The sequence below is a fragment of the Elgaria multicarinata genome, chromosome 19 (assembly GCF_023053635.1).
Source record: "Elgaria multicarinata webbii isolate HBS135686 ecotype San Diego chromosome 19, rElgMul1.1.pri, whole genome shotgun sequence".
Classification (NCBI taxonomy): domain Eukaryota; kingdom Metazoa; phylum Chordata; class Lepidosauria; order Squamata; family Anguidae; genus Elgaria; species Elgaria multicarinata.
In genome coordinates this window covers 1,973,333-1,987,412 of record NC_086189.1, presented here as the reverse complement: position 1 = coordinate 1,987,412, position 14,080 = coordinate 1,973,333, and the positions used below count along the sequence as shown (strand labels likewise).

The 14,080-nt window shown below is 46.4% G+C and overlaps 1 protein-coding gene across 5 annotated transcripts in view; it reads left to right on the top strand.

The window, feature by feature from the left end:
• Window positions 1–14,080, top strand: part of ZNF618 (zinc finger protein 618) — a 131,231-nt gene that overhangs the window by 48,147 nt on the left and 69,004 nt on the right. For all 5 annotated transcript variants that reach the window (XM_063144450.1, XM_063144454.1, XM_063144452.1 and 2 more), the window contains exon 2: window positions 12,570–12,613. In XM_063144450.1, coding sequence (XP_063000520.1) covers window positions 12,570–12,613 — 44 coding nt within the window. The remainder of the gene's footprint in view (window positions 1–12,569; window positions 12,614–14,080) is intronic.

The following is a 14,080-nucleotide window of genomic DNA, read 5'->3' as shown; positions in this document are numbered from 1 at the left end:
CTGTTTCAGCTCCTGTGATTTTATGAGTTGATGTTCTCCATCTGTGACTTAAGGCCCAATCTTATTGGCTCTAATATATAGTGCATTCTGGGAAGTGCTGTATCAAAGGCTGCATTAAGAATATTTGAATGAAAAATTTATTTAATCTTGTCTGAATAGTTCTCTCTTTGAAAGGTTGTGTTTTACAGAGAAAATAAAGAAAATAAAGTTTAATCTTGCATGTTTTAATCTGCAAGAATTTGGCTGTCGTTGAAAGCAGCAGTTTCCGTGATGCTTCCTCCCCCTTTCTTTTTGTGTGTGATGATGCTCTGGCTTAGAAGAGCCTAAACGCAATTCTACACCAATCTACTCAGCGATAACCTGTCCCCCTGTGTTCAATGGGAGTTAATCTGGATTCAGCGAATATAGGAAGCTGAGTGGTGGGAGATTGAGGAAGAGGAAAGAAAGCCTTTCTTCACATGGCACATACTTAAACTCTGGAATTTGCCACCATGAGACGTAGTGATAGCCACCAACTCGGAGGGCCTTAAAGGGGGATTGTACAAATCCGTGGAGAAGGAGGAGTCTATTGATGGCTACTAGTGCTGATGGCTCTATACTACCTCCAGTATTAGAGGCAGTGTGCCTCTCAGTACCAGCGGCTGGGGCACATGAGCGGGAGGCTGCTGTTACCCTCACATCCTGCTCCAAGCTTCCCATAGGCCTCTGGTGTATTTATTTTACTTTATTTGAAGTATTTTGATGCTGCTCCTCAGCCAGAAAGGCTTCCAGAACATCTTACATCTAATCAATTAAACAAGACAGTCTCTGCCCTACAGGCTTACAATCTAAAAAGACACGACACACAAAGAAAAGGGGATGGGGAGGGAAGAGGAGAACAAAATCCTGAGAGCCAGGCTAGTGGAATCACCCTGCTCTCTCTCTTATCTCCCTCAACTCCTTTGGTTGCCATTGTGGGAAGAGAATGCTGGACCAGATAGTTTTTCGGTTTCGCAGCTCTTCTCATTTTCTTAGGGTCGCCTCTAAGCTCAAAGTATTTGTATCTGAAATAAATGCATAGGTCTTACTCCGCTTCTAGTTCATTCTTTGTCCTGTGTTTTCACCCTTACGTTGTAATAGACCCTCCAGGCAGTACTTTGTAAAGTGCCAGGGACACACAAATGATGCTAAATAAAACATGGAAGAGGCATTCTCTCCTTTGTGACAGAGAAGGTGGGATGCCTCTTCTAAGGTGGACCCTGTGGTCTGTAGTTGCTGTACATATTTATATTAATAATTTGGAATTTTAAGCATGCGTACAGCCTTAATTTAACTGATCAGAATTTTTTAAATTAAATATTGTGACTGATTGAGCCACTAAACGTTGCAGCCTTGTTGTTTTGCCCTGGGATTTCAGCCCATGGTAATCCTTCGGATGAAGTTGGTTAGTTTTAAAGCAAATAGACCTTAATCAATAGATTCAGCAAGTGATGCTTCAGTTAGTTGATTAGTGGTCGGGGGCCAATTTTACATTTAGGTTGGCAAATTTGAATCAGTGCTGGTGTGATATATGGACATGCTCGTTCATTTTTGGAAACTTGGTTGAGGGCTGGTATACAAATCTAGTAAGTGACTAAGTGAATGAAAGTGTTTCTTGTGTGTCGTTCTTACCAGGGAATGATTTTTTTTTAACAAGGTGGTCTTTCCTCCCTACAGTGGTGTGTTTTGGGGGCAGGGGGATGGAGCTTCCCTTGGGCTATGATGTATTTAGTTGTGTGTTTATCTTACCATTCCTTCACAATCTCCAAAAGTCTGCTCTGTTGTTGCTTTGCTAATGTGCACATCAGTTGACGTAACCAGTGCGTATATAGGATTGTGTGGCACGCCATGCCCTAGGTTCGGGCCTGGTGGTGCTGCGGATATGGGAGCCCCCCATGCCGCCATCGTGGTCACGGCCAGAGAATGCCATGAGCAGGTGTGGCTGGCTCCACGAGGACTGTCCCAGCACCTTCCTCTCTGCAAGATGTTTTGGAAGTCCTGAAACGTGGGCTAACGTGGGTCAGTAGGCAAGCTAATCTGTGTTGGAGGGACAGCCTGTCCTGGGCAGGGCAGTGTTCCCTCTGAAGGACCAGGTTTGCAGCTTGGGGCTGTTTCTGGACCTGGCCTTCTTCCTGGGGGAGGGCCAGGTAGCTGCTGTGGCCAGGAACACCTTTGCTCAGTGTCAACTGGTGTACCCATCACACCCCTTCTTCTCAGACGTGGCTTCACTGATCCATGCCTTAATCACCTTCTCATCAGGTTATTGCAACATGCTCTACGTGGGGCTGCCCTTGAAGAGTTCAGAAACTGCAGCTAGTGCAAAATGCAGAGGCCAGATTGCTTTCTGGTGCACACTTGGTTGACTATGTTGCATTGTTTTTATATCAACTGCATTGGCTGCCAGTCTGTTTCCAGGAACAATTCAATGTGCCCCTTGGACAACTTTGGTGGCAGAATATCTGGAAGACGACCACTTCCCACTGTATTTATTTGTTTGATTGATTGATACACCGCATTTCTACCAAATTAATGGCGTGCACTTCCCTTACATTGTTTCAATTTAAGAAAAAAATAAAGGGTACTGAAAACACCTTGAAATCTGTAAACACCTTGAAATCAATGCAGTGATCACTAGAAGCCAACATGGATTTGTCAGGAACAAATCCTGTCAGACTAATTTGATCTCATTTTTTGATAGGATAACCTCCCTTGTGGACTGTGGGAATCCTGTGGATATCATATATCTTGACTTCAGCAAAGCTTTTGACAAAGTACCACATGACATTCTGATTAACAAACTAGCTAAAAGTGGGCTAGATGGAACAACTATTCGGTGGACTCACAGTTGGCTACAGAATCGGACTCAAAGGGTACTTATCAATGGAACCTTCTCAAACTGGGGAGAGGCAACGAGTGGGGTACCGCAGGGCTCAGTCCTGGGCCCAGTGCTCTTCAACATTTTTATTAATGATTTGGACGAGGAGGTGCAGGAAATGCTGATCAAATTTGCAGATGACACCAAATTGGGTGGGATAGCTAATACCCTGGAAGACAGAAACAAACTTCAAAGTGATCTTGATAGGCTGGAGTGCTGGGCTGAAAACAACAGAATGAAATTTAATAGGATAAATGCCAAGTTCTACATTTAGGAAATAGAAACCAAAGGCACAGTTACAAGATGGGGGACACTTGGCTCAGCAATACTACAAATGAGAAACATCTTGGAATTGTTGTAGATCACAAGCTGAATAGGAGCCAACAGTGCGATATGGCTGCAAGAAAGGCAAATGCTATTTTGGGCTGCATTAATAGAAGTATAGCTTCCAAATCATGTGAGGTACTGGTTCCTCTCTATTCGGCCCTAGTTAGGCCTCATCTAGAGTATTGCGTCCAGTTCTGGGTTCCACAATTCAAGAAGGATGCAGACAAGCTGGAGCGTGTTCAGAAGAGGGCAACCAGGATGATCAGGGGTCTAGAAACAAAGCCCTATGAAGAGAGACTGAAAGAACTGGGCATGTTTAGCCTGGAGAAGAGAAGATTGAGGGGAGACATGATAGCACTCTTCAAATACTTAAAAGGTTGTCACACAGAGGAGGGCCAGGATCTCTTCTCGATCCTCCCAGAGTGCAGGACACGGAATAACGGGCTGAAGTTAAAGGAAGCCAGATTCCGGCTGGACATCAGGAAAAACTTCCTGACAGTTAGAGCAGTGCGACGGTGGAATCAGTTACCTAGGGAGGTGGTGGGCTCTCCCACACTAGAGGCCTTCAAGAGGCAGCTGGACAACCATCTGTCAGGGATGCTTTAGGGTGGATTCCTGCATTGAGCAGGGGGTTGGACTCGATGGCCTTGTAGGCCCCTTCCAACTCTGCTATTCTATGATTCTATGATTCTATGAACTGCTGGCACACGATTCCTATTTCCTGATCTGCCTTTCAGTGGACCAGGAGCACCTCTGTCTTGTCTGGATTAAGCTTCAACCTGCCCAGAGTCTTTGGACGTCCTTGTGAGTGAGTGCCCCTCGGTGCCTCCCTGCTCCCCCATGCCCCCCCCCCCAATTTCATCGTTTGGGTCCCAAGGTCTGCGCCTCTGAGCCAGAAGCCGAACGCCTCGGCTCCAGACAGCATAAGGAAAGAAAACCCGTAAGTAAAAGAAGACAAAATTGCTGCACAAAGCATTCTGATTGGAAGTGTAGGAGTCGTTCATCAAGGAAGCACCCACAGATAAATACAGCTGCTACTACTTCGTTGGGAGTTTGAAGGGACAGTTACATTTTTCCTCCTCCCTCCCAATCCCCTTTCCTTTTGTGTCATGTTTGTTTTAGGCCTTTGCTAGACCAGGCTATATCCTGGGGTGTTTGTATACCACTTTGGTTATTTTATGCAGAACAGTGGTGTAGAAATTATGCAGGATGGCTGGAGTGCTGGAGACTCGCTTCGGACCTTTGGTCCGATCCAGCAAAGCTCTTCCTGTGGCCTTAAGGCCACCTTCCGTAATGTTCAGCTTGCCAGGCTGTGGCTGTGGGAGGAGGGTGGGTCCTTCAGACCAGGCTCAGTCATGGCAGCTGGCGCTGAGGGGGCCTACACAGCTCTATTGGCTAGGTTGGGGCAGCAGGCCAGGCACCTACAAGGCTCATCCAATCCACAGTCCTCGCACTGCTGGCCAATCACCAGGGCTGGGGGTTCCCTTGTATGCATGATGAGGCCTAAATCCACAGTCTCAAGCAGGTCTCTAGGTCAGGGGCGGGTGCCTGTTGTCCTCTGGATGTTCTTGGCCTGCAACTTCAATAATTCCTGACCCTTGGCTGTGCTGCCTGGGGTTTATGGGATTTGTAGTCCAAAACAGCTGGAATGAACCAGGTTGGCTTCTGCTACTCTAGACCACGATTACGTTCATGTGTCCAAGGTGTTTGGACCATGACGTTATAAGCTGCCGCTTACCAGGTTCCTGGTCCAAATTGACTGAGAGCTGCAATAATCTTAGGCAGTATATTGTTTATTTATTTACCTATCTATCTATTTATTACATTTCTATACCACCCCAAAGCCAAAGCTCTCTGGGTGATTCAAAAGCTCTCTGGGTGTCATAAAAATATAAATAAATAGCGATGGCGAATGTTGACAAATGAATTCCCGCTCTAAGACTTCTTTGTTCCTTGATTTTTGCAAGAGGGAGCATCCGTCTGTCTGCTTTCTCTGTGGGCAAGGTGACTTCAAGCATCAGGACTTCAAACCTCCAAGGCAGATTTCCTTTGGGACATGGCTTCCTATGGAGGTCAGAGTGGAGCCTGGGGCAATGTCAGGGCCGAGATGTCTTGGAGCAGCTCTTGGACAGAAGGGGCTTGGTGCAAGTGTGGCTGAGCCTAGGAGAGGCCTGCTGGATGGCGAGGGGCTCCTTGCCAGGCAATACGCAATATGGGGCAATTCAGCCTCCCTTCCTTTCCGCCCGCAGGCGGGGGAGCGGGGGGCACCAAAAGAGCTGAATGAAGCTCGCCTCAAGACCCCTGCAGGGGGAAAACTGTGTTGGTTAGTCGGTTGCAGCAAAACCAAGCCTTGTGCTGCCTTAATAAGAGTAATAGATCAATATTTATATCCTGGGTGACTGTTTCAAATAATTAATAAATATTATTATTTCAAATAATACATAAATATTAATTCAATGAGTTCCCAAAGCAGTTTACAAAGAGTTACAATTTACAATAACTGCAATTTTAAGCAAAAACATTTAAGACAAGACAATATAAAAGGGCCTCATAAAAACAGGCACCATAGAGAAAACAGGCAGGACTAAAAAGCCTGGGAAGAAGATACAAAACAGATTTTGCTTGGCGCTGAAATGACGTCAGAGCAAGTGCCCAGCAAGCCTTCCTGGGGAGAGCACCCCCAAGAAGTACCTCTTCCCAATTTCCACCTGCCAAAGCTCAGAATCAAAGCAGCTTTTGGTAAAACTAGGAAAGTACAATTCAGCTGAAGAAGGTGGAAGCTGAAACGATCAAATAGTAGCAGCTGAAATATTATTAAACAGTCATGCAAAACTAAAACCTCCAGCAAATAGTCCTGAACGTTTAAGAAGACCTTGTAGCAGGAAACTGCATCAGATTCAGGAACATAAGAACATCAGAAAATCCCTGATGCTGGATCAGTGGCAATGTTATGGGAAGCTTCAGTGCATGCGAGAAAAGCATAGTGACGATTCGCAGCAGCAGCGGAGGAGGAGGAGGAGGGATGGGGCGTTCATCTTAGCTTTGCTGTGCTTAGACAACATCTTTGGCAGGAGAGGCAACCATAGCCTCGGCTTAGGACTGAACGAATAGAATCGAGCTCCCGGAACGTTCTCCTGTGGCCCCTTTCCTCACCAGTCCACAGCCCCCAGCCTAAGATGTTTTTCACCAACCTTTTCTTTGCCCATTTCAATTTCTCTTCCCTTGTCAACAACATTGTATGACTGAACCTTCTTCCCCCACGTTAGTTAGCATGAACATTCTGATAAATCACAGGAGCTCAGCCAGGCCTTGAAATGTACACTTCCAGGAAGTTCTGTTTTTATTCCCCTGACCTGTTGCAAATTTCCATCCCATCATGTCTTAATTTCTGGCCAGTGCTGCTTGCATAAGGCTTCATTTTATGTGTTTTCTCTGATCTTACACAGAATGTCCTGAAATTTGGGCAGTCTTACCCGTTTGAACTGTCCACAGAAGCCCCCTTTCCCCTTCGTTGATGGATGGCTGCAGCGGCCTTTCTACGGCCAACAGCTGTATAACAAATGAACATATTAGTGATGGCAAAAGATTGGGAAAGCCAACAAAAGCAATTACCTCCTTGGCTCTTCCCTTCCCAATTGCCCCAAGCAAAAGGGAGGAGGGATTTTCTGACAGAAAACTTGTTTAAGTGGAAAAACATAAAAAAAAGTTGTGTGTGTGTGAGGGGGGGTCTTTTAGTAATTATGAATCTTAATATTTCTCCTTATGTTCTAGGCTGCTCCAGCCTTTGTTGTTCCGTTTTCTAATTGAGAGATCTCTGCTGGCAAAGTCTGGAGAAGTTTTTCATGTGATGAATTAAAAATAATAACTGAAATTGCGATTTTCTTTCTTTCTTTGTTGTTGGTATTCATTTAAGATTTCGGAATTGCACTAACGCACTGAACGTGACCTCCATAACTTTTAAATTAAGAATTTATGCCAGCTAGAAATTTATGAAATATTTCAGCATGAAAGAGAGCCTTTTTCCCCTTCAGGAAAATTGAACAATAAATCACCCAGCTTTCGATTTACTGCCCTAAGGCCGGCCAGAGGTAGGATTTTTCTCTCCCCCAGTTCTTTCGGGGCGGGGGGATGTAATTGTATAAGACAGCTTAGCTTCTATCCTCCCACTCTCTAGAATTTTTAATTTTAGCTGTTTCTGCTTGGATTTATTTCCAATATTCCTGCTTGGCTTTTCAATTTCCTCAGTTATTAAATTTTAATTCAGTGCATTAGCATTTAAATTAAAAAGGGGGGTTATTTTATCGAACTCGCTCTCTCCGCAGCCCCGAATTGGTTGGTTTCTGCCATTTGTGCAAAAAAAAAAAAGTGTGAAATGCAGCCGATGTCTCCTAATGTACATTTACAGAAATTCTGGAATAAAGAAAAAATCAGGGTTTGAAATAATACTGTGTTTTTGAGGAAATGCTTTTCATCTGAGTTTTCTTTAAGGGCACTCATCCTAGCATATATTTTTTTGAGGGGAGAGGGAATTTTAGATTATTTAGGCAGTAAAGGGCAGTTTTATCGGCAAACAGGCAGTTGGCATTTTGGGAGAGGTTTGGATGCATCCCCCTAAATCCCAGAAGGAAGGCCAGGAGAAACGGTTCCGCGAGGGGTTTGGGTTGCATGGTTTGCAGTGCTGCACATGCAGTACGGACTTCTCACCATGAGGTGCGCCTGTGTGAGCACATGCTCTTCAGGATAGTAGAGATTCTACCTCATGAAGACTGGATGTGCAGATTTCCTCATCCTGAGAAGCTCAGCTTTCACTTTAAAGTTTCCAGCCTTTATGGTTTGCAAAGTTCTGCAAAAGTTCTTTATGGTTTGCGTCATGGAAGTTCTGGAGACGGGTTGCTGCAGCTGCTGAGCTAATCCCACTTGACACCTCCCTTGCAGTGACCCTCCCTGGCACAGAAAGACATCTGTGCGCCTGGTTCCGATTTTCCAAAAGTGCCGGGGCCTTGGAATCTGGCTGTCCTCAGGCCTCCACTGCAGGCCGTGTCTCACCAGGAGCTCTCAGGAGGCCCCTAGGCCATACTGCACGCCATGTCGACCCTTCCATCCATCCGTGTCTGTTGCGACCATTTTCTTGCCTGCCATAAGAAATGGGTTTGTCCTTAAGGTGCCAGGTGGCTCCCTTCCCTTTACGACAGTCAGTGAATTTCCCAGTTTCTGGGCGAGTGACTTTGTGTGCACGAATTTGCAAGGGTGCTCTTTCTTTTCATTCAAACTCTGGCTGGCCCTGGGGTTTTTTTGTGAGTGGAAAGTGATATTGCCCTTCTTCTTCTTCTTCTTGGTGTCTGTGCATCACACTGTGGGCTCTGCGCTGGCGCTGAGCTTTGCTTCGGAAAGCTTACTCTAGCTAAGAATCGTTATTTTTGGCGGGAACCCTCCCCCACCGTCCAGTGCGCATGCTCCAGCACGCATGCTCCAGCCTTCCCCTCAGTTCCTTTGCGACCGCCTTAGCTGGTGCTTCGTAGAGAGTTCTTCTCCATAAAATTGAGTGGCTGAGCTGTTAATTGTTCTGGAAATAAATAAATAAAATTAATTAATATTATATCTTCTCTTTCGATACTCTTTGCATGGCCCTTAAGGCACCATTCCGAAAGTACATCTGCTGTGGCAGCAAACTACCCGCAGCGAATGGCCACTTGCTTTGCTTGCTGTATCTGGGAGAGACACATGTAGTGGAGACTTATCATCACTGCCAGTCCTTCTCTAAACAAACGAGATGACATAGATCTGATCGACTCAAAGCGGAGCTTTGGAAACAGACCCTCCAGCGAGTCGATAAACCTAAACCTAGCATGGCCGCTGCATCGGCTACAGCTCCGGAGTCTTCGACGTCGACGGAGCCATCAATGTCGACATCTTATTCCGACCCGTTGACATCGGTCCGTTCCCTGACGGTATTGATGACGAAAAAAAGAACTAAGAGGGCGAAGAAAGCTTAAATCGCCTCCCGATACTCATACTAACAAAAAGGAAAAGAGGTCATTGGCTCTAAGGGGTTTGTCAGCAGTGCCACACCCACCAGTCATAATAGAGAGTTCTAACCCGGCAGAACATCCTGCAGTTGAACTACTCTACTACATCGGAGGGTGAGATCAGAGAACCCCTGACTCTGATGCAATTATCTTTATCATCCCTAACCCAACAGGATCCTATCGATACCGGAGATCACGATCACCGACCTACTGCCGTCGAGCCCTCATATCAACAACCTGCACCTCCGCCTCAACCTGCTACCCGACTAGGGTCAAGAGAATGCAGTATGCAGGATATATATGAACGTGAGATGCCAGTCTAGATGCCAGTCACCCTCTGAATACAGAGAGCATTACGCTCCCAGATACCATCAGTCCTACCATAGTAGATCTAGATCTCCCCGACATGATTGGGATCGTTACTCTGAATACTCATACCCACCATCAGCACAGGACTATGTCCATTATTACAGTAGAGCCAGACATGATACCTACCGTGAGGGACAGAGAGTACACCATTATAGACAGCCACTCCCTTACCGACGCGCCTGGCTCAGCATCCATTGCCCATTCAAGCAGTATGCCAGGATGAACCTGCTGCTTCTGTAACAAGACGACCTACATCTCCAACTTCTGCGGAAGGCTATAAGTCCGACACATCTTCGACATCGACAGTAGCACCATCTTTACCTTCCCCTGACAACGCTGTGGGAACCAAAGAATGCACATCGCCTTCTGAAGAGATGGGATCATTCGCAGACCAAATACTGCGTATGGCTCATGCCTTAGGGGTTAATGCACAACAGCATCAAGAACACATCCAAGACCCCATATTCACTGCTATATTCAAGGAAGCTTCAACCCTAGTAGAAATACCTTTTTCTCCAACTTTAATGCAAGCCGTTAAACAGATGTGGACCTCCCTTTCCTTAATGACACCGACTTCTCGCTGTCTGGAATCTATGTACAGAATATAGACAAAGGATGCAGACTTCCTGTTCTCCCATCCACAACCCAACACTATAATCGTTGAGTCTTCCCATTCAAGATCCCAAAAAGCCCACGCATACCCCATAGATAAGGAAGGACGTAGGCTAGATTTAATGGGCTGATGCTCATGCTCCGCATCTGCCTTGGGACTATGGGACTAAGAGTCACAAACTACCAAGCACTCATGTCCCGATACCAGTTATTCTTATGGGATAAAATTGGCTCACTGTGTGACTACCTGCCTGAGGATCACAGAGAACTAGCACACGTTTTCAGTCCGAAGCTTCACAATTAGCAAAGCTTCAAATCAACACCACTCGACATCAAACGGACTGTTACGCTAAGTTAATGATGGGGGCAGTGGCTCTCAGATGCCATGCCTGGTTAGATCAGTGGGAATGACCCCAGAGGCACGATCACGTATAAGGGATCTACCCTTTGATGGTGATGGCTTGTTCAGCGCCACAATAGATGAAAAAATGGACACAGTCCAAAAAACAAGAAACACCAATAGAATTCCCTGACTCTAAATCTACTGAACCAACTTGGACTTTGTGTGAATCTCAGGAAATCAGTTCTACTACCAACCCAATCCATAAAATTCATAGGCGCACAATTGGACTCAGCCACAGGAAAAGCATATTTGCCTCAAGATCGAGCCCAACACTTAATGCACAAAGCGAAGTTGAATAATTTCACGACATCTATGAATCTTCTGTCATGGAAAGTTGCCTTTTTAGTGGCTATAACATCTGGGAGACGAGCAAGTGAACTATCTGCGTTGCGCATTGATTCACCATTTATGGTCTTTCATAAAGACAAAGTGGTCCTGAGACCCGATATCAAATTTTTGCCTAAAATAGTGTCGGACTTTCATATTAACCAACCAAACGTCTTACCTACATTCTTTCCATCTCCGTCCACAGAACTGGAGAAAAGACTACACTGCCTAGATGTGAGGAGGGCATTGGCCTTTTACAAAGACAGAACACATGCTTTTCGTACAACTCAAAGACTTTTTATTTGTTATGGTGGCAAACAAAAAGGGCAAGCACTCTCCACTCAACGATTTGCCACATGGATAGTACACATCATCAAGCTAGCTTACTGTCTAGCTAAGTTACAACTCCCACAAAGAGTTAGGGCACATTCCACTAGAAGTCTGGCCACATCGATGGCATTTGCCGGGGGAATCCCATTGAGGACCTTGGCAAAGCAGCAACCTGGTCATGTCCCCTGACTTTTGCCAAACATTGCAATGTTGACATCCTTGCTTCTTAACCATGGTAGGACCCACCCATTTATATCCACAACTAAAATGACTGCTCCTTCGGCAGAGCTGTTTTGTCCGCAGTACTTCAATGACACCAACCCACCACCGGTGAGTACATTGGCTTGGTAATCACCTATAGTGTGATGCACAGAGACCACGAAGAAGAACAGGTTGCTTACCTGTAACTGGTTCTTCGAGTGGTCATCTGTGCAGTTACACAACCCACCCACCGTCCCCTCTTCGGTGTCTACTTGATACAGAAGAGAATATTTTTCCTCTCGGTATTCCTCTCGGTACAAGTCGGTCACAAAGGAATTGAGGGGAAGGCAGGAACGTGTTGGAGCATGCGCACTGGATGGTGGGGGAGGGTTCCCACCAAAAATAACGATTCTCAGCTAGAGTAAACTTTCCGAAGCAAAGCTCAGCGCTAGCGCAGAGCCCATAGTGTGACTGCACAGATGACCACTCAAAGAACCACAGTTACAGGTAAGCAAACTGTTCTTCTTGTGCTGCCCAGCCATGGAGTGGAGCGAGCAGCACTGGAGAATGCTTTCTCCCCACACCTTGAGCCATGGATGTCTGGCTAACCCCTGTCCCCAACACCGGAGGCGTCACCTGTTACTGCCCTTGCATCTTCAGGCTGCGTGGCAGCCTTATGGGTTAGGAGGCTGCGCACTGTCTGTTTCCAGGTTGTGGGCTCTCCCACACTAGAGGCCTTCAAGAGGCCTTCAACCATCTGTCAGGGATGCTTTAGGGTGGATTCCTGCATTGAGCAGGGGGTTGGACTCGATGGCCTTGTAGGCCCCTTCCAACTCTGCTATTCTATGATTCTATGATACTGTAGAAAACCCATACAGGATGGAAGGCAGGGGCTGTGCAATGAGGTGGCTGCTGTGTGCTCGCCGTGTCCCATCTCAGTGGCTTTTGTGCCTTCTCAACATGTGTTCTGCAGTACCTGCCATATTTCAACATATTTGCATAGGTTTTCTTTTAAACCAGAGAAAGCTACTGCCTCTCAAGCATCCTAACCTTGCCCCTCCCTCCCTCTCTCTTTCCCCAGGCCGAGGGGAGCAGCAGCATTGGAACACGAGCCTCTGCCGGCAGGTAAGCCAGGGGCCGCGGGCTTTCACCGTGGGAGGATGGCAGAGCTCACCCCATTGCCGAAGCTCTCTGGGCGGGGTAGAAGAGCGTGAAGCCCAGGCAAAGTCGCCCTTCATAAATCTGTTTATAATTTTATACATGAGTTTTGTGTCCTGCCCTCTCTCCAAGTAGCTCAGGGTATTGTGCCTGGTTTTTCTATCGCTGTGTGAGGTAGGTTAGGCTGAGAGATGACTGGTCCAGGGTGTCATGGTGAATGTCAAGGCTGACCGGGCCTCCCAGAGCCTGACTGTCCTAGGTCCTGGTGCCCCCAAATGTATGGGACAACAACTGCCATAATCCCTCGTTGGGAATGATGGGAATTGGAGTCCATCATATCTGCTCTAACTGCTACCCCCTGGCTCAGTGAAGGATACTGTTGCTGTAGGGAGTACTTCCAAAAGTTGCATACACACACACGCACGCCCTCCACCTGAGGCTCCAGGGACAATGATGGGTCCAAGAGCACCTCCAAACTCTGAACCTGCTTCTTCTTGGGGTGGGTGGAATGCAATCCCCCCCCCCCCCAGAACAGGTTGAATACCACTTGGCTAGGCACACAAACAAATTCAGGATGTGCCTCGCTTAGATGAAAAGGAGAGGCAGAGCTGGGTATCATCTGCGTAGCGATGGCCCCTTGGCCCACATCTCTGGATAACCTCCCCCAGCAGTTCCATGTAGATGTTGAACAGGTCCATTTGAACCCTGAAGAAGCCTGTGATGTAATTGCCACGTAACAGAGCAGTAATCCTGCACCTGCAGCCCTTGGACCATGGGGCTGAGATGGGGAAGGTGGAAGAGCCCTTTGGCTCCTGCCTCGTCTCTGCCAGGTTTGCTGCTGCAATTATTATTTAAAAGCTTTATCGTTCTTATGACTTGGTTGTTTTGTCATTCTGTGAAATTTGTGAGAGCCACTTGAGAGCCAGAATGTGTGTGTGTGTTTGTGTGTGTGTGTGTGTGTGTGTGTGTGTGTGTGTGTGTGTGTGTGTATATATATATATATATATATATATATATATATATATATATATATATATAAATCAATAAAAAATTTCCCAGAAATGTGATGCCACTGCCTAGGAACTTTTAAAGTACCCAACCCCCCCAGTCGCTCTGCATTTGTGTTCGCATGAAATCAAGGAGGAGGCCGTGTGTGTGTGTGTGTGTGTGTGTGTGTGTGTATGTGTGTGTATGTGTTGCTTCTGTTGCTGTCTTCTGAGAATTGCATGACAAATTATTCCTAGCTATAAGAAATGGCCTCTTATAATTGGGTCCCCCCCGCCCCGATTCTCCTTCATAAGGGAGGAGTGTGTGTTTTAAAACAGCTTTTAGGTCCTTGTTTTATTATTCATGGAATGTCGTTCTGCATCTCAAAAATGCAAACTCCCGATGCCACAAGATCCATTCCTTTCATGCTGTTGCTGTTTGTAGTCA